This window comes from Sinohyriopsis cumingii, chromosome 1, assembly GCF_028554795.1.
Source record: "Sinohyriopsis cumingii isolate HCF-2022 chromosome 1, ASM2855479v2, whole genome shotgun sequence".
Classification (NCBI taxonomy): domain Eukaryota; kingdom Metazoa; phylum Mollusca; class Bivalvia; order Unionida; family Unionidae; genus Sinohyriopsis; species Sinohyriopsis cumingii.
The window spans coordinates 173,130,022-173,149,257 of NC_142961.1; the positions used below are offsets into that span (position 1 = coordinate 173,130,022).

At 33.0% G+C, this 19,236-nt stretch overlaps 1 protein-coding gene across 1 annotated transcript in view; it reads left to right on the forward strand.

Moving 5' to 3' along the window:
* The window catches only part of LOC149808398 (neurexin-1-like), a 335,258-nt gene that overhangs the window by 37,600 nt on the left and 278,422 nt on the right, over nt 1-19,236 (forward strand). The window contains exon 2 of the mRNA XM_089976649.1: nt 1,360-2,512. Within this exon, the coding sequence (XP_089832775.1) occupies nt 1,771-2,512 (742 nt within the window). The 5' untranslated portion in view covers nt 1,360-1,770. The remainder of the gene's footprint in view (nt 1-1,359; nt 2,513-19,236) is intronic.

The following is a 19,236-nucleotide window of genomic DNA, read 5'->3' on the forward strand; positions in this document are numbered from 1 at the left end:
TCAACCCTCATGGCAAGAACACATGGCTGCCTCTAAATTGGTTCAAAATTTTCTTGTTATGCGACATGCTCAGAACATTCACACCTGGCAACCTGTACCAAGGTTCAAAATTCACTTGTCTGCTCAAATGCTCAGATGAAAATGTGTACAAGGCTGTGCCTATATGTATAATTTTATGGCTTGAATTAATTAACTGTGATTATCAATTGAAAAGATTTAGAATCTAAAAACATTTCTGGTTGATGTTATCCAAAATTGCTTAATATGGTGCATCAAGACAGAAGACCACCCACTAATCCATTAGTTGTGTAAAACTAAAATATTTAATAAAATGAGATTCAGCACTAACCTTGTTGCACATCTTATGAAGCAAAAGCCAGAAATATAAAAAGAAACTCAGTAAAGTAACAAATCATGGCACTACTTAGGTCCTTAAAAAATGGTCCAGCTGTTTTGGTTTGCAGTTAGTTACAGACATTTTTTTCAGAATCTTTTGAGTATAATTTACCTGAATAAAGCAATCAGATGTTCCAGGATTGTTTGTGTTTTCTAAAACCTACTTTTCTGAATTATCAGCACAGCTCTTTATGGTCTGTACCTTATGTTCATTGCTAAAACAACTACATATAGCACTGTATATTTGGTTTGTACCCTATGTGCAGGGCTAAAACAGCTACATATAACACTGTATATTTGGTTTGTACCCTATGTGCAGGGCTAAAACAGCTACATGCAGCACTGTATGTTTGGTTTGTACCCTATGCACAGGGCTAAAACAAGTACATGCAGCACTGTGTATATGTGCACATGCATTTGTCAAGCACTGTCTGCAGTCTATGCTGTACCCTGTTTTATATTTCTTCAAGATTAATTAGTTTCCTAACTGCTATTGACCCAGCTTGTCCTTTAGTGTTAGCACATTGGAAAACAATGTTCAGCACTTTGAGAGCCAGTATTGATTTGCATGATTGCATGGTGCTGTGCTTATGATTCTACCAATGTTTACTGATCATGCTACACCTAATACCATTGTTTCTAAAAAAAGTTACACAGGTATATCATTAAAGATGACAAATCTTGTAAAAGCATGTGAGTAGAATTCATTAATTTAACAACAGATGAACAGGAATGAAGAGACATTGATTGTTTTGAAAGTCTTCATCTTGTGATTAGCTTCCATATTATAGAAATCCTAGAACTTAAACAGGACACATTAAATGGCTGGTTAATTGGATGCCTGGTTAGATATGTTGGATTCAGAAGAAGGTTTTTATCCACATATGAAAAACCTATTTGATTATGATAGTGGTTAATACAAATAGTTTTCAGTGAGATTTCATGATACCATTTCTCTTCCAGAGCTGGAAATGATGGCTTGCCATGATGTGATGTCGTCTGCTTCCAACACCACCTCATTTGAGGAAAGCCCATGGATCAATACTATCTAATATTTGGCTGTGTGAGAAGGAGTAGGGAGGCTAATACATGGTTCTAGGACTGGAAGGAAAAATTGATTTCAGTGGCTGATGAATTGCTTTGGATCTAAACTGTAGTCAAAATATAAAGAAAATAAGCTGGGATGCAGGAATATTGCTAGAAACAGCAAATCCCTGATGCTGTGAAAGCCTTCACTGTGTCACAGTGGCTTGCTGCAACCGATGCCAATCTCTACAGTATTACAGGCTTCCTGTGGTGGTACTTTAACAGTGTGCTTGAAATGAGTAAATCATAACCGTCACCATCAGGCTGTTGACACATCACTGTGGAAGAATGCAAATTATGGCTAGTTTTGAGAACAATTTGTTTCCAGTTTTAACATATTTAGTTTCCAGTCTTTCATTATGTTTTTCTCTGAATTTTGAAGGTTCAAAGATTTCTTATGCCAAATATCCTCCATGGATTCCATGCCAAAATGGTACAATAAGCTTTGAATTTAAGACAGAACTTTCATCAGCATTACTTTTATATACTGATGATGGACGCAGACTGGATTATTTCTTACTAAAACTTGTAAATGGATTAGTTAATCTTAAATTCCGGCTTGCTGACAATCCAATTCCTATGCTGAGTGGTCAGAAAGTTAATGATAATAAATGGCATACAGTAGACATACATCGAGATGGACGATTTATCACTTTGAAAGTAGATAATTTAACAAATACCAAGGAATTGAAAAGTAGTGATTTGGATTTTGGAGGTAATTCAAGCTGGGGAAATTATGTATTTATTGGAGGTATGCCCTTAGATTATAATTCTAAGCTGTCTGATTTGGCATATGCACCAGTCATGTTTGAAACCCCTCTAATAGGATCCATAAGGAATCTTTTCTATGGTGATTGTGGCATGGCACTGAAAGCCCCAAGGCTGATAGATTCCAAAGGAATAATAATGGACAATGATTTTTGTTTGCAAGAGAACCCATGTCAAAATGGAGGGATATGCATCACTCGTGATCAAGATGTGAAATGTGACTGTTCACAAACAGAATATGAGGGAGAATTTTGTGAAGAAGGTAAGTAGATATATATTTCTGCTAAATATTTTGTACATATTTTATGTTCTGATGTTGATAATTATTGTTAGAACACAATTTTTTTATTTTGAAGAAAAAAAAATTCTTCTTTGCATTTAACACATGAAAATAATTGTGGGTGAATTTGGTATGTAAAACACAAATCACAACTGTCTTAGTGTGTCCTTTCCTAATATGACATAGCCTATGTATTAAATACTGAGTGTTAACTGCCTTGGTGTGTCCTTGGGAAATGCACTTAGCTCCTATTTGGTGACATAACCTATATATTAAAAGTACTGTTAAAACCATCAAAAAGAAATAAGCAGCATGTGCCTAGAAAGTTTTGATACAAAGTGAATAACCAAGGCACTGGACGGATGCAGTCCTACATTGCCCATCTAGAAGTTTCATGGCCCTATAGAAGAAAAGAGGAATATAATTAATTGGTCATTTACAAATATTATTCAAGAAAGATAACTCTTATGATCTCCTCTAACTCTTCAGTTTGCAATTAATGAATGTATAGTTTCAAGAGTATCAACTCAATTGTTGTATATCCAGGTACCATATATCATCTATACTCACTTATAAGTTGAACCCTCCTACAAACAACAAAGATCAGGATCTGCCATAGCATACTGCACATGCAGATCAGGGTCTATGTTTTTAGATCTACTGATTAATCCTAACAAAATGTACAGCCCCAGATCTGCTGACACATGATGCAAAACTGACCCTTTGATCATTATGTGGGACAGAGGTAACTAAACTGCCTCCCTCACCATTATGTGGGACAAAGGTAATTAAACCACCCCCTTGACCATTATGTGGGACAAAGGTAATTAAACTGTCTTTTTGACCATTATGTGGGACAAAGGTAACTAAACTGCACCCTGAAAGCTCAACCAGTGTACAACCATGCAAAACATTGTACCAATGTACAACCATGCAAAATGTTGTACCAATGTACAACCATGCAATACATTGTACCAATGTACAACCATGCAATATGTTGTACCAATGTACAACCATGCAAAACATTGTACCAGTGTACAACCATGCAAAATGTTGTACCAATGTACAACCATGCAAAACATTGTACCAATGTACAACCATGCAAAATGTTGTACCAATGTACAACCATGCAATACATTGTACCAATGTACAACCATGCAATACGTTAAAATTTCTGCTACCTATGTAGAAAGTTCCTAAATTAGTTGAGTACATGAGACATGGTTCCTGAATTAATTGAGTACATGGTTCCTCATGAGAGGATGATTAATTATAATAGAAACAGTTTCTGCACAATAAATTTTGTTCAGTATCACAGACCTATTTCAGTCTTTGTGAATGACTTACACTTGGTATAAGGAATAAGCTCAAAATGTTTATTTATATATGATTAAAGATAGGAAAATCCTACACCAAACTCATGCACATAAATTCCAACATTGGATTTTGAACACAACGATGCACACTAAATTAAATAACTGATAAAATAAAAAATGATACAGTTTCTAACTGCAACTAATTGTAATCTGTAACTGAAAATGTATAGTCAACAATAATAAATGGATTGAAATTAAACAAAAATTAAGTGCAGAAAAGAAACAATGATTAATCACTCAGACAATGATATGATCATATTTTGACTACTCATCTAATGATTACAGGCAACTCTCTCCATGATAGATTTCTACACAATGAACAGTAATAAGGACTTTCAAAACAATAATAAGTTTTTCACTCATATTGTGATAAATGATTTAAAACACATTGATAAGTTCTCATTCAAATAGTGATAAATAATTTCATTTAAACTGGAACATATCATGTGACACCTAGTTCACAACCATAAGGTATTTCCAGCCCTACTACTCTGCCAGATGGTCAAGGAGCCACCATGATTCTTGAGAACTTGCTTACAAAAACATGATCATTATTATTTTTTGTTTTTTTACAAAGACATACACCAATACCAGCTTCCTGCAAACATGTCCTCCATGATGAACATTTTTATTAAATTTTTTGGGCAAAATTAGGTAAATGCCTTATTTCAGCTGATAGAACATTCTCAGTGGGTGTTAAAAAGTTTGTGGCAGACAGAGTAAACATTAAGAACTGGATTTCAAATTGGCTTGTAATTTATGTTCAGTGTATACTAATATTAAAGGCTTACACAATCCATATCCTGAGTTTCATCTTTTAAAGCTAATAGATGCAAACATAGATATTTTATTCATACTCCAATTCCTACACTTGTTTCATACACAATCCTTATCATTATAATCTTACGTTGTAATGTCAGCACCCTGGTAGGGGATCCATAGGTTCTTGAAACTGTAATATGTTTCTGGCCTGCATTTCTGCCTGTTTTCTTATTACTTGTTATGCAACAAAGATCTAGAGAGTACTGCTGCCTGCCTGAGTTTTCTCACACCTCAGGAGGTACAGGCACATATGTAACTCACATATTTGATTGTCTATTAAACATACTCAACTTTCAGGAGGGTTGTTTCTGGTTGGGTTTTAGATAGTCTACTGGTCATAGAGGGTATGGGTTGCCCTGTTGTCTGACATCTGTCCATCCATTAGCACAGCTTTCTTACTACTGCTCCTCTTAAACTATTTAATTTGGAGACTTGCATTACACCTTTGCACACAATCATCCCAAAATGTCTAATTGGGAATATATACAAATGGTGTTGGCTCAGATATCCAGTTATGCTGCAACAGCAACCATTAAGAAAATCTTAAAATCTTTTTATTGTCACTTCCTGAATGGATGATCATGTCAACATGGGGTTTTCACTAAAAGACAAATAATAATAATAATAATTTAAAATAATGACTTTATTTAAAGAGAGTAACACAATTAGTTGCATGGAACTAATCCTCCTTGTGCCCCTCTATTATATACATATATACATTCATAGTATATGCACACACACACACACACACACACAGACACACACAGACACACACACACACACACAACATTAATAATAAGCTATGTTTATGTGTGGACATAATAAACAGAAAATTTAAATGAACATGTTAGGTACATTGTGTGTGTACAGTAGAAAAGTATTGAGTCAACAAAGTGGAAAGTTAGTGAATTTATCCTTTAAACTGTAATGTATTTGTCAAATTAAACATGTTCTACTTTTCATCCACTGAATTAGATTATAATTACAGTGAAACTGTCTTGTGAGACCAATATTATGAAAGAACATCTGTTTTGTGAGACCATTGTTATGAAAGACCACCTGTCTTGAGAGACCAGGTTATCCTTGCACAGATTTATATTTGTTCTTTCTCTAATTTCCTTGGAATTCTGTTCTAAGTTAGTGATCCTGAATATCAAAAACTTTTCTTAAAGAGTTCTTAAATTGGTTGTGGTTTGCTGACATTGATCTTTTGAGTTCTAGTTGGTTCTAAATCAAAATGGTATCAATTTGACATTCAAAATAGCTGCCATGGCAACCATCTTGAAAATCTTGATATCGCTACTCCTGAATGGAAAGTCATAACTGCATGTGAATTTAATGAGATTTCTTGTCATGTTTTATTGGTCTTAAATGAAAATGGTGCAACCTGGACATTCAGTATGTTCACTACAGTGGCCATCTTGAAAATATTGTTATAGATGAATTGAATGTTATATCTGCATGGAGTTTTTCATTGGAAGATTTCTTATGATATCTGGGTATGTTCCTAAGTAAAACTTGTGCCAATCTCATATCCAATCTTGCCACCTGTGGAAAATTGTATTGCTACTTGTCCTAGATGGAAAGTCATATTAACATTGGGTTTTCACCAGAACACTTCTTAAGATGCATTGTCTGTTACAAAACTAAATGAAATTGGTGTACATCTGACATCTGGAGAATTTTGTTATTGCTATTTCTCATAATTGGAACGTTAGATCCTAAACATCTCAAAAAATTTTCTTTCCATTGAAATTTGTGAATATCTTTCCTACTGCTTGGTTAGTAACAAATTTTTCACAGAACATTCAAGCTGCATTAGGGATGATAATATAGTCATAAAACCTTGAATTTACCAGAACATTCAAGCTGCATTAGGGATCAAAATACAGTCATAAAACCTTGAATTTTCCAGAACATTCAAGCTGTATCAGGGATGATTATACAGTCATTAAACCTTGAATTTTCCAGAACATTCAAGCTGTATCAGGGATGATTATACAGTCATTAAACCTTGAATTTTCCAGAACATTCAAGCTGTATCAGGGATGATTATACAGACATTAAACCTTGAATTTTCCAGAACATTCAAGCTGTATCAGGGATGATTATACAGTCATTAAACCTTGAATTTTCCAGAACATTCAAGCTGTATCAGGGATGATTATACAGACATTAAACCTTGAATTTTCCAGAACATTCAAGCTGTATCAGGGATGATTATACAGACATTAAACCTTGAATTTTCCAGAACATTCAAGCTGTATCAGGGATGATTATACAGTCATAAAACCTTGAATTTTCCAGAACATTCAAGCTGTATCAGGGATGATTATACAGTCATAAAACCTTGAATTTTCCAGAACATTCAAGCTGTAACAGGGATGATTATACAGTCATAAAACCTTGAATTTTCCAGAACATTCAAGCTGCATTGGGGATCAAAATACAGTCATTAAACCTTGAATTTTCCAGAACATTCAAGCTGTATCAGGGATGATTATACAGTCATTAAACCTTGAATTTTCCAGAACATTCAAGCTGTAACAGGGATGATTATAGTCATAAAACCTTGAATTTTCCAGAACATTCAAGCTGCATCAGGGATCATAATACAGTCATAAAATCTTGAATGCTCAGGAATGTTCAGGAACATTCAAGCTGCATCAGGGTTTAAAATACGGTCATAAAACCTTGAATTTTCCAGAACATTCAAGCTTTATTAGGGATTAAAATAAAGTCATAAGACCTTGAATTTTCTGGAAAGGAGAGTTGCTTTATTCCTGAGGAAAGTTTTCAAATTTCCTCAAATTTTAATTTTTTCTTAGCTCATTTTTAAAAATTAAAAAAAAATTCTGTCTTAAATTTTAAACCTAAAAAGTGAGTCTGCATACTCTTTCTCTCTGTCTTTGGAAAAAATTATTGGTATTGTCTAAAACTTCATAGCATGATAATGTAAAGTCTCAAAATGAGGAGCAATTTGGAGAATTTAGGCAATGGGATCTGTGCTATTCATAACTTTGCGTGAATTATAACACAAACAGATATGGTGATCAATCTCACATTTAGATAAACAGTTCTTCTCACCAATAAAACTAAGGTAGGATTATAGGTTGTTAAGATGGTCATATTGGGTTGTTGAAATTCAGTAACATGAACGTTTGTCATGGGAAGCTTATTGTGCCCTATGTTAAAAGTCAAATCAGTTCCTTCATCATATTCTGATATCACCGCACTTCTAATCTATGCTTTTAAAGTTCTTCTTTCTTCCCCAGAGTTGTTGTTTTTGTCTTTGCATGAAAAATGCAAGCATGTCATGCACATTTCTTCACTGGCATTAGAATACCTATATATGCAGAAATATGGACAGTTAAGTACAGGGCTGCAGATAGAATTTGTGAGCCCTAAGGAAAATTCTTCAGTAGGCCCATATGATGGCAGTGGGTCCCCTGACCATTTTGGGCCACCAGAATTTTGTCCAAGTTGGCCTGCCCTGTCAGCAGCCCTGGTTAAGCACAGTTCTAAGAACTATTTCTGTGCCATGAGTCCAAAACTGAATTTCATTGACCACTTGTTTGTAATGTAATTGTTTGGTTAAGTAATAACCTGACTGAATGCCTTCTTAGACTGAAATTAGTATTCCATGGTATAACATTTAATATATTCAGCTAACTGAATGCCTTCTTAGCCTGAAATTAGTATTCCATGGTATAACATTTAATATATTCAGCTAACTGAATGCCCGTATTTCATACCTGAGTTCTCAAAATAAGTCATATAAAGTTACAGATCCGAGGATCACATTGAAGATTTCTTATGTAACTAATAAATGTTCATAACTAATGTTGCTAATAAAAATCAGTATTAACTCATGATTTGTTTATTAAGTGAACATACCACCAATTTCATGTTTCATTTGTTCCATTATCTGGCTAAGTGAAGCCCATTATATGTTATTTACCTGTTAGTTGATACCTGTTCTCCAGGTAGATGCTTTCAATTTATTGATTTTTTATCGGCAACAAGCCTCTGTGTATATGATCTCTCAGTGTATTGGCCGCATAATACTGACATGGGAAGTTTTCAATGGGGAATTAATGATGTACATATATTCATCATCAACATGCTGCTTGAAAATGTATATAAAAAAAACATGGGCTATGTGGTATCTAAAGTATCGGCTCAGATGCTGATGTGATATCTACAGCATAATAGGTTTTTGTCTACTGTATCAGTTTCATAGTTGTGTCTGTGCTATACATGGAATTTTTTTGAAAAATCATTCATAAGAAAAATGTCCTAGCTGGAAGAACACTTACAAACTCTAACAATAATTGCTCAATATTTAGCAATAATAGCAGTCTTCGTAAATCTGTTGAAATTGAGATTCAAGGTGTTACAACATGTCTGACACCAAAACAGTTTCTAGTGCTGATATTTAAAATCATCTGTTTTGGGTTTTACTGGTCAGAGACCATGACTTTTTTGTCCACTGTTCAGCATCCATTATTTATCCCTTTTCCTAGTCAGGGGGTACAATATGAAGTAAAGTAGCAGGCTGAATTGGAAAAATAGCACAACAAATGGAAATTACCTGGTGATGGGTCATGGAGAGATGAAGCCCCCTCCACCCCAACCCTGATGCTGAAATGATGGGGTTGAGTAAACTCAGTTTAAACTCTCTCTTCTTGAGGAACTATGAAATTTGTTTGAAATGAATATTTAGCTACTTGCTTATGAAAAAAAACGAATAAAAAAGTAACAGATTTCTGGAAAAGTTATTTATTTATTATTTATTTCACTTGATTATGATGACATGCAATGATCATCATTGATAGTGGCAAGTCATGTGATCATGTTCATCATCAGAGATAGTGGCAAGTCATGTGATCATGTTCATCATCAGAGATAGTGGCAAGTCATATGATCATATTCATCATCAGAGATAGTGGCAAGTCATGTGATCATATTCATTGTGTAAATGCTTATTATTTAACTCATCAAACTCCATTCTTGGAGACAAAGCCATGCCATTTGCCAAATTTTGACTGTATTTAATTTTACACATGTTCCATGAAATCTATTTGTGGCCCAAAGTCTGTGTTAATCACATCTGATCTTGGATCATCAATGTTCATTGTGTGATTTTGTCTGTTGTATTTTGGTCAAACTATAAGCAAAATACTTAACATGTCATTAATTTTTTGGGTTGTTTGCTGTATAATAATAATAATAATAATAATAATAATAATAATAATAATGACTTTATTTAAAGAAGAAGTTCATTCGATCAACTGACCAATCTTCCATGAGGCCTTCTAGTGACATATAGATAGATAGATATATATATATATAGATAGATAGATATATATATATATATATATATATATATATATATATATATATATATATATATATATATATATATATATATATATATATATATATATATATATATATATACTTACATACATACATACATATAGATAGATAGATAGATACATAGATAGATAGATATACATAGATAGATAGATATACATAGATAGATAGATATACATAGATAGATAGATAGATATATACACATAGGGTATCTTTAGAACAAAAAAATGCTATGAATAATCTAGACCGCTTCAATAAAATATGCACAAGGCTTTAAGGATGAGTACATACATGATTCATACAAAGATTACATACAGGATTCATACAAAGAGTACATACAGGATTCATATATATATACAAAGAGTAATAGTGAACAGGTTTCAAATGTTACAGGTGAGTACACAATAACAATGTTTTGAAGAGTAGTAGTACTGAATTAAATAAAATCATACAAATGATTATTTCTGTAGATGTTGACTCAGAAGCTTTTTAAAAGCTTGGCATGTGTCAACTGACTTTATATAAGGTCGCATGGAATTCCATAGTTTGGCTCCAGAAAAAATAAAACTCCTCTTATAAAAGTCTGAATTTTGTTTAGGTAAATGTAAATTGTTGTTTGAGATGGATATTAGTTCATACATATGTACGTTTTCAACAAATTTAAAGTTACATTTAACATGACTCACAACCAGTCCATGTAAAGATGTATAGACCAGTAAATCCTTCTGAAACTTTGTTCCCTGCTGAAATGGAAGCCACTAGGGTTTTAAAAAGATTTGTTGATGATGTATCTAAACTAGCATCAATAATAACTCTAGCTGCTCTTTCTTTAAATCAGTAATCTTTCCTGATTTCCTGTTCCACAATTACCCCTGAGAGAACAACACTATTCTAGGTGTGGCATGATACAGGCATTGTAGAATATCTTTTTCTGTTTTTCAGGGAGATAAGATTTTAGTCTGTTTAAGAGATAAAGCAGTGAGTTAAATTTTAATGACCTTATCAGCTTGTATTTTTCAGCACAAGATATTGTCTATAATGAAGACCAAATAATTTTGTATTTTCAGACTGTTATATATCCATTTCTTTTATTGTTACTTTGAATGGGGCCCCAAGTGGACAAGTGGTTAAAGCACTCTCCATTATGGATCACTGCCATCTCACCTCTGTCTGCACTGGTTCGAGTCTCAGATTCAGCCAATGTGGGTATGTGAGAAAGCTTGCCAGTAGCTTCTCATGGGTTGGTGGTTCTTTCTGGGGTTTGCCCGGGTTCTTCATCCACCATTAATACTGGCCGCCATGTATAGCCTATCATGTGCTGAAAAATGGCATTAAACCCCACAACAACAACAACAACATTACTTTGAAATCATTTTTCTCAGCTTTTACTATTGTGACTTCCTCTGTTCATGGCTTTTGATTTGGCTGCACTCATTCTGGATATAGTCTCCAACAGGGCTAAAGTTACCATGTTAACTTTATAGAAAAGCCTCCAACACTGGTATCCAACAGGGTTAAAGTTACAATGTTAATTGTTTAGAAATCTCCAACAGTCTACAACAGGGCTAAAGTTACAATGTTAATTGTTTAGAAATCTCCAACAGTCTACAACAGGGCTGAAGTTACAATGTTAATTGTATAGAAATCTCCAACACTGTATCCAACAAGGCTGAAGTTACAATGTTAATTGTATAGAAATCTCCAACACTGTATCCAACAAGGCTGAAGTTACAATGTTAATTGTATAGAAATATCTAACACTGTATCCAACAAGGCTGAAGTTAAAATGATAATTGTATAGAAATCTCTAACACTGTCTCAAACAGGGCTAAAGTTACAATGTTAATTGTATAGAAATCTCCAACACTGTATCCAACAAGGCTGAAGTTACAATGTTAATTGTATAGAAATATCTAACACTGTATCCAACAAGGCTGAAGTTACAATGTTAATTGTATAGAAATATCTAACACTGTATCCAACAAGGCTGAAGTTAAAATGATAATTGTATAGAAATCTCTAACACTGTCTCAAACAGGGCTAAAGTTACAATGTTAATTGTATAGAAATCTCCAACACTGTATCCAACAAGGCTGAAGTTACAATGTTAATTGTATAGAAATATCTAACACTGTATCCAACAAGGCTGAAGTTAAAATGATAATTGTATAGAAATCTCTAACACTGTCTCAAACAGGGCTAAAGTTACAATGTTAATTGTATAGAAATCTCCAACACTGTATCCAACAAGGCTGAAGTTACAATGTTAATTGTATAGAAATATCTAACACTGTATCCAACAAGGCTGAAGTTAAAATGATAATTGTATAGAAATCTCTAACACTGTCTCAAACAGGGCTAAAGTTACAATGTTAATTGTATAGAAATCTCCAACACTGTATCCAACAAGGCTGAAGTTACAATGTTAATTGTATAGAAATATCTAACACTGTATCCAACAAGGCTGAAGTTACAATGTTAATTGTATAGAAATATCTAACACTGTATCCAACAAGGCTGAAGTTAAAATGATAATTGTATAGAAATCTCTAACACTGTCTCAAACAGGGCTAAAGTTACAATGTTAATTGTATAGAAATCTCCAACACTGTATCCAACAAGGCTGAAGTTAAAATGTTAATTGTATAGAAATCTCCAACCAAAGTGATATATATATATATATATATATAGGGTGCGTGTAGCTTTTGAGATTAAGTTGTTTACATGATGTCACTTTTCATTTGTAATCATTTTGAATTCACTGATGAATATAACATGTCCAAAACATATAAAACTCAAAAGAGGCTCTGTATGTATGTATGTATGTATGTATGTATGTATGTATGTATGTATGTATGTATGTATGTATGATGGTGATGGGTGTGGTTACCTAAAGCATAGGTTGATTCCTGCATGGGATGAAATATAAATTCTTACCTGTTTGATTTTATATTGGTGTTGTTCTGTATAACAGAATGGTGATAGAATGAGACTGAAGAATTGTTGGACATACTATCCTTTAGAACCCTTGTTATATTACAATGAAGAGAAATGTTGAACAAATCCTAATTGCCAATATACTTGTTTCTGGCCTGATAAAATGGTCATTTGGATGCAGAACACATAAAAGGATTGTATTCAATAGTGGAATTAATGGACTAAGGCAGCTCTGTCCTTAAGTCTGTGTTGAGATTACATCTAATAAAGACTGAGCTGTAAGCCAGATCCCATGGCTGTGGATCAATCTCAGGTTTGCTTATCATCCTGTATATGTTAATGAGATCCACTGAAATTGATCACTAGGTGGATCATTGCCCCCAGAATTCTCAGATATTTGTGATAGAAATTCAATTACTGGAAGATTGGGGGCTTTCCTTGCTATGACATCTTTTAATTTATCTACATATGGTTGACTGCCTCATAATTTTCTGAAATCTTTGAGAGAGCATATGACATAACAACATTATTATAACATAAAATGTTAAGGAATCTCTTATAGTGGAAAATGTTCAATTTACATATAGTTGTAGCAGAAGGTTTCTTAATGACCTGGAATGAGATAAAGTTGTAAATGATAATAATAATAATAATAATAATAATAATAATAATAATAATAATAATAATAATAATAAATAAAGGAAGCCCAGATAGAATGCAGTTGTATCTAGTCTCCCTAGAACTCCTGAAATGATGTATTTTTCTATTAGAAATTTTAGATAGTGAGGAATGGAAAGTTTCATAATGATAATCAATGTCAAAATAAATTATATGTATTAAACCAGATTAATCATCAACCATATTAAATACTTAAACATCAACGTTATTAAACTCATAAAACATAATTAGATGGTGATATACACTGTATAATTAGATGGTGATATACACTGTACAATCAGATGGTGATATACACTTACAATTAGATGGTGATCTACACTGTACAATTAGATGGTGGTATACACTGTACAGTTAGATGGTGATATACACTGTACAATTAGATGGTGATATACACTTACAATTAGATGGTGATATACACCTACAATTAGATGGTGATATACACTGTACAATTAGATGGTGATAGTGTACAATTAGATGGTGATATGCACTATACAATTAGATGGTGATATACACTATACAATTAGATGGTGATATACACTGTACAATTAGATGGTGATAGTGTACAATTAGATGGTGATATGCACTATACAATTAGATGGTGATATACACTGTACAATTAGATGGTGATATACACTGTACAATTAGATGGTGATATACACTGTACAATTCTCATAGATCAAGCTAATAACAATAACTCAGGAAGTATAAGAAATCATTCAAAAAGCATGGTTCAGATGTGTAAGATTTCTTTAAAACTTTGCACAAAATACTATGCAATTACCATATTTCTGATTACACACACACACACACACACACACACACACATATATACACATATTTTGGCATAAAAATCAGCCAAGATTTAATTTGCTTTATGACACCAATCAAAGCTGGATTAAAATCATTTATTTCCTGAATTATCAACAGCTAGTTCATATACCCAGTAGATTAATAGAGGTATCTCAAACACTATATGATCCAACTGATGCTAACAATGCCAACAATGTTTTAGAAATTCTCAGTATGCCAAAAGTAACATTATCCTATATGCTGTACACTGAAATGAATTTAAAAAGAAGTAGCCATAGTGGCCACATTGCATATCATCACAGATCTATTACTGTAGGTATTGAGTCAATGTACAACTATTCAATGAGTATTGAGTCAATGAGTGTTGAGTCAGTGCACAACTATTCGTTAAAGAACTGCAAGAACATTGGTCAATAAGTGAACCACATGCTATTGACACTTGGTTAAGTATGTTAACAGACACCATGAACAATGAGGCTCCTATTAACTTCAAAAGAGTCAAACAACAAAATCAATCCAGTTGGATTACATGTAATGGTAAATAGCATTAAGACGAGCGATAGGTTTCATAAATTAAAAGATGCAGACAATTGTAGATTCTATGGCTTATCAGAAAAAGAGTCAAGTCAATGATTCAGAAAGTCAAGCCAGATTTTTAAAAAGCCAGGAAACCTTACTAAACCCTTGAAATACAAGATTATACAAAAATCTGGAGAAATACAATGACATTAAATGGCAAATCTGTCAATAACCTGCCATTTAGTGTCGATAAATGTAAAATTTAGATGCATTAGTGTTGAAAAATATAACATTTACATGTATTAGTGTTGAAAAATTAAACAGATGTATTAGTGTTGAAAAATTAAAAATTCAGATGTATCAGTGTTGAAAATGGTGGTATTCAGCAAGAACCTCTTGAAAATGCAAATGCTTTCAGGACTCATAGTACTATAGAACAGGGGTGCAAAACCTTTTTCGGCCAAAGGCCAGATTGTATTTTCTAAGACCACTTGAGGGCTGCAGACACTAATTTCTTTAATATAATTACTGTTTATGGGCCAGATTTCTGTGTTGTTTTAATTTGCCCTTAAGGCTGGACAGAAATATTCACAGGCTGGATCCAGCTGATGATCCACAGATTGTGCAACCCTGCTATAGAAGAATGGAAACCAATTTTAAAATGGGTGAAGATAAAATGGTGGGTGTGGGTGTGGGTTGGGGTGGGCCAGGATATTTATTAATGAAATTAAGATTTTAGAAAAAAGATTCTTTTGAGAGCCTATCCTATTGCAACTGAAAAAGCAGAGACATTGTTTTTATTGATGGAATTTTAGTCCATTTACAGCAATGAGTATGGAAAACTGAAATTAGCATCTTGCTCTTTGGTGCAGAATTGAAAGCACATATTTCAATCACATTTAGAAAATGATGCAGCTCATATGATTTTCTCTACAAAGAAAATGTCATCTAATGCATCTAGACTGATAAATATAGGTTTGATCATGAGTACTCAGAAATGTAAAAGTTATTGAAATTTTAATATGGTATTTGCATAGGTTTACTCTGGGAACAGAATTAGTACTGTGAGTTTGATTACTTTGCAAATGTAAATGAAAAACTTGTGGATCTCACAGCTCATTAATAATTCTCAGGTGATGAATTAAATTAGCATATTACCTCAAAATTTAGCAATGAAAAATCTTTCAAAATACCTCAGATAAATACAGAATTCATTTCCAGTGAATTAGATAAACTTGACATCAAAACAGCTACAGGACAAGATTTGGGTTTTATTCAGTTTGATTGGTGTTTTATGGCACAGTAACACAAGTAGGCTATTTAGTGCTGAGGCTATTGGAGTAAAGTGCCTTGCCCAAGGACACACCGCAATACAGGCCTAGTGTACATAAATGCAAGATTAATAAACCTCTTATCTCAAGGGATTGCACATTCGCTTATGTATATCTTGAATCTAAGTATTTCCACAGACTTATTTCCAAACAAGCTAAAACTGGCAAAAATAAAACCAGTAAATAAGAAGAGGGATCATGATGATATGAATAACTATAGACCTATTGTTATGGACCTTTAATTTGTTTTCTTTGTTAGTTTTTTCTCCATGATTACATGTTATGGATAATTGAATTTTGGACTTGATATCATCCAAAATCAAGTTCATTGATTGCCTGACCAGCAACTTTTGTTTTGGTAAACAAACAAAACATAGTTAATATTTCCCTATGAGTGTTGGTTAAATATTAGGATCATTATCAATAAATGTAAAAACGTTTATTTGGGTCTGGGTCTAGGACATTGGTATTCCCCATGGAATATGTTGTTGTACCTAATGTTTACAACATTCTTTATTATATTTTTAGTAATGGATTATATCTTTTTGTCAGAATTTTCTAGAAATTAACCTTGAACCAATATCATGGCTCTTCGTTTGTGCCTTAGTTTTTTTTATATGATCATGTTTACTTGAAAAATTAGTCATTCTTTCTTTAACATCTTGTAGCAGAATCAGTCTTATTGTCATGTTCAGTATTTCATTGGGTGGAATTATTTATTTAAATTATTATTCACTGGTAATACAAAGTGCTTATCTATAATATTCTTGGACTGGAACATTAATTGGAAAATATAGTAAATTCAGACAAGAACATTTTTGGAGTATATTATTGTGATTCATCAAAAGACTGTTGGGACATCTCCATGTCACAGGCTTCTAAAAGACACATTAACACATTCAGTGTAGGATATTATTTTAAACACCAGTGGAATTTAATTAAAACTTTATTCATTACGACTGCTGATATAACTTTTTGGACTATTTGGGATTTAATTTGTAATATTGTAAATTCATTTTAAATTTGTACACTGTATTCTAGTGAAATAAAATTATTTGTTGAATTTTAATAAACATTTTGTTTACCTATCTTAAGACCATATAGTTCTAATATTCATTACATTAGACTCTATGGTCATAAACTAAGTAACAGAAGGAGGCAAAACCCAAAAGTTTTGTAAAACCTAAGAAACAATTAAATTGTCAATGTTATACAATGAAAATATGAGAGGACCTTAGAGTTTTATGAAATTAATCCAAAATAATCCTGAAAACATTCTATTAAAGTCCACGTGAATAGAATGTTCCTATATAAACTTCAGATCCAGGAATATACTGGTCCACCAAGAATCATTACCTTGTCTAAATGGCATTTCTAGAACTCCTTTGAATAATTCACAATAGTTCTAAAATAATGAATACTTTCTATTTCCATTGAATAATCCAAGCAAATGTCCACCTCTCAAATAACATATAAGCACATCTTCAGACTTGATGTTACAACAAGAACACAAAAAAGAAATGAGGAAATTATCCTGTCCCAGCTACTTGTACACTGGTGAAAGGCCAAAACAGGCATGTTGTCACTACGTGTCAAATCACAATTCTCCAACGCTGTAGAAGAACTCACATGATTTAATCTGTCTAATGGAAATTGACTTCTTTTTAGATACCACCTGACCATCCTGTCCAGCAGGAAAAAGCCTGAAACTTGTCAACATCTTTACTAATAATTTATTACTAGTAACTATAATCATGTACATAAACATCTATTTATAGATCCTATGCAATTTTATGTTCTTAATGTCTTAAAATAGAACATATGAACATACCAAATCTCAGCTAAAGATTATCACTACAATTTACAGTCATGAATAAAATTTATAGAAATTATAGATACATACAAAGTTTAATAATCACTTTCAAAGCTATTAGAGAGATATTTGTAATGAATACAGAAACTACCTGGAATCTATTAATTGACTATATTTATAATCATGAAGCCTTCACAGTGGATATTTGCTCTGATAATGTGTGTTGTGTGTGTGATTTGCATTTTTAATGTAGCTTTTAAAAAAATTCAGTCATATCACGATATTTGCATTGTAACATTTTATAGTGATATGTAGCACTGGTGCATCATACCGCAGACATGTAGCATGATGTCTCATCTAGTCACATTAATCTGACATCACGTCGTAGCATGATGTCTCATCTAGTTACATTAATCTGACATCACGTCGACCAGTCCTAACACTAACCTCTTAATGCTGTGTGCCAAGTGACTCAGCTGTTAGTACCATTTTTAAAATGGATGGGGTTCGAACTCGCGACCTCCTTCATCCAAGGTGGATATTATAACCACTTAGGCCACCAAAGCAGTCTGGGACAGGTCTTGACTCAGGCACTGAGTTGTACTGGCTTATCAGCATCATAACACAAAACATTTCCAATGGATTTTTATGCATTTATCTGAATGATGAAAGTTGAATAATAGTACAGTGTAACTTGTTTTTTCCTGCAATTATAGGTATATTGGTTTTAGATTTAGACCATCTTATCATGTGGTAATTCTTGATATGGGCCAAGACAAGTTCACTTATCTTTTAACTATGATGTCAGGTTCATGGTTAGAGGCCATGACAAACATTTTTACATTGTGCCTACAGGTATCATGTGAACATGTTATCTCACACAGCTAGAAACTATGTTTGTTTCCAGATTCGGTTTCCATACTCAGCAGTTACAAAGAATGACAGAACTGAATAATTGATATGTTTGAATCTCTCATGATTATCAGAGATGACTTCTGTACTCAGCAATTACAAAGAATAACAGGACTGAATAAAAAGATT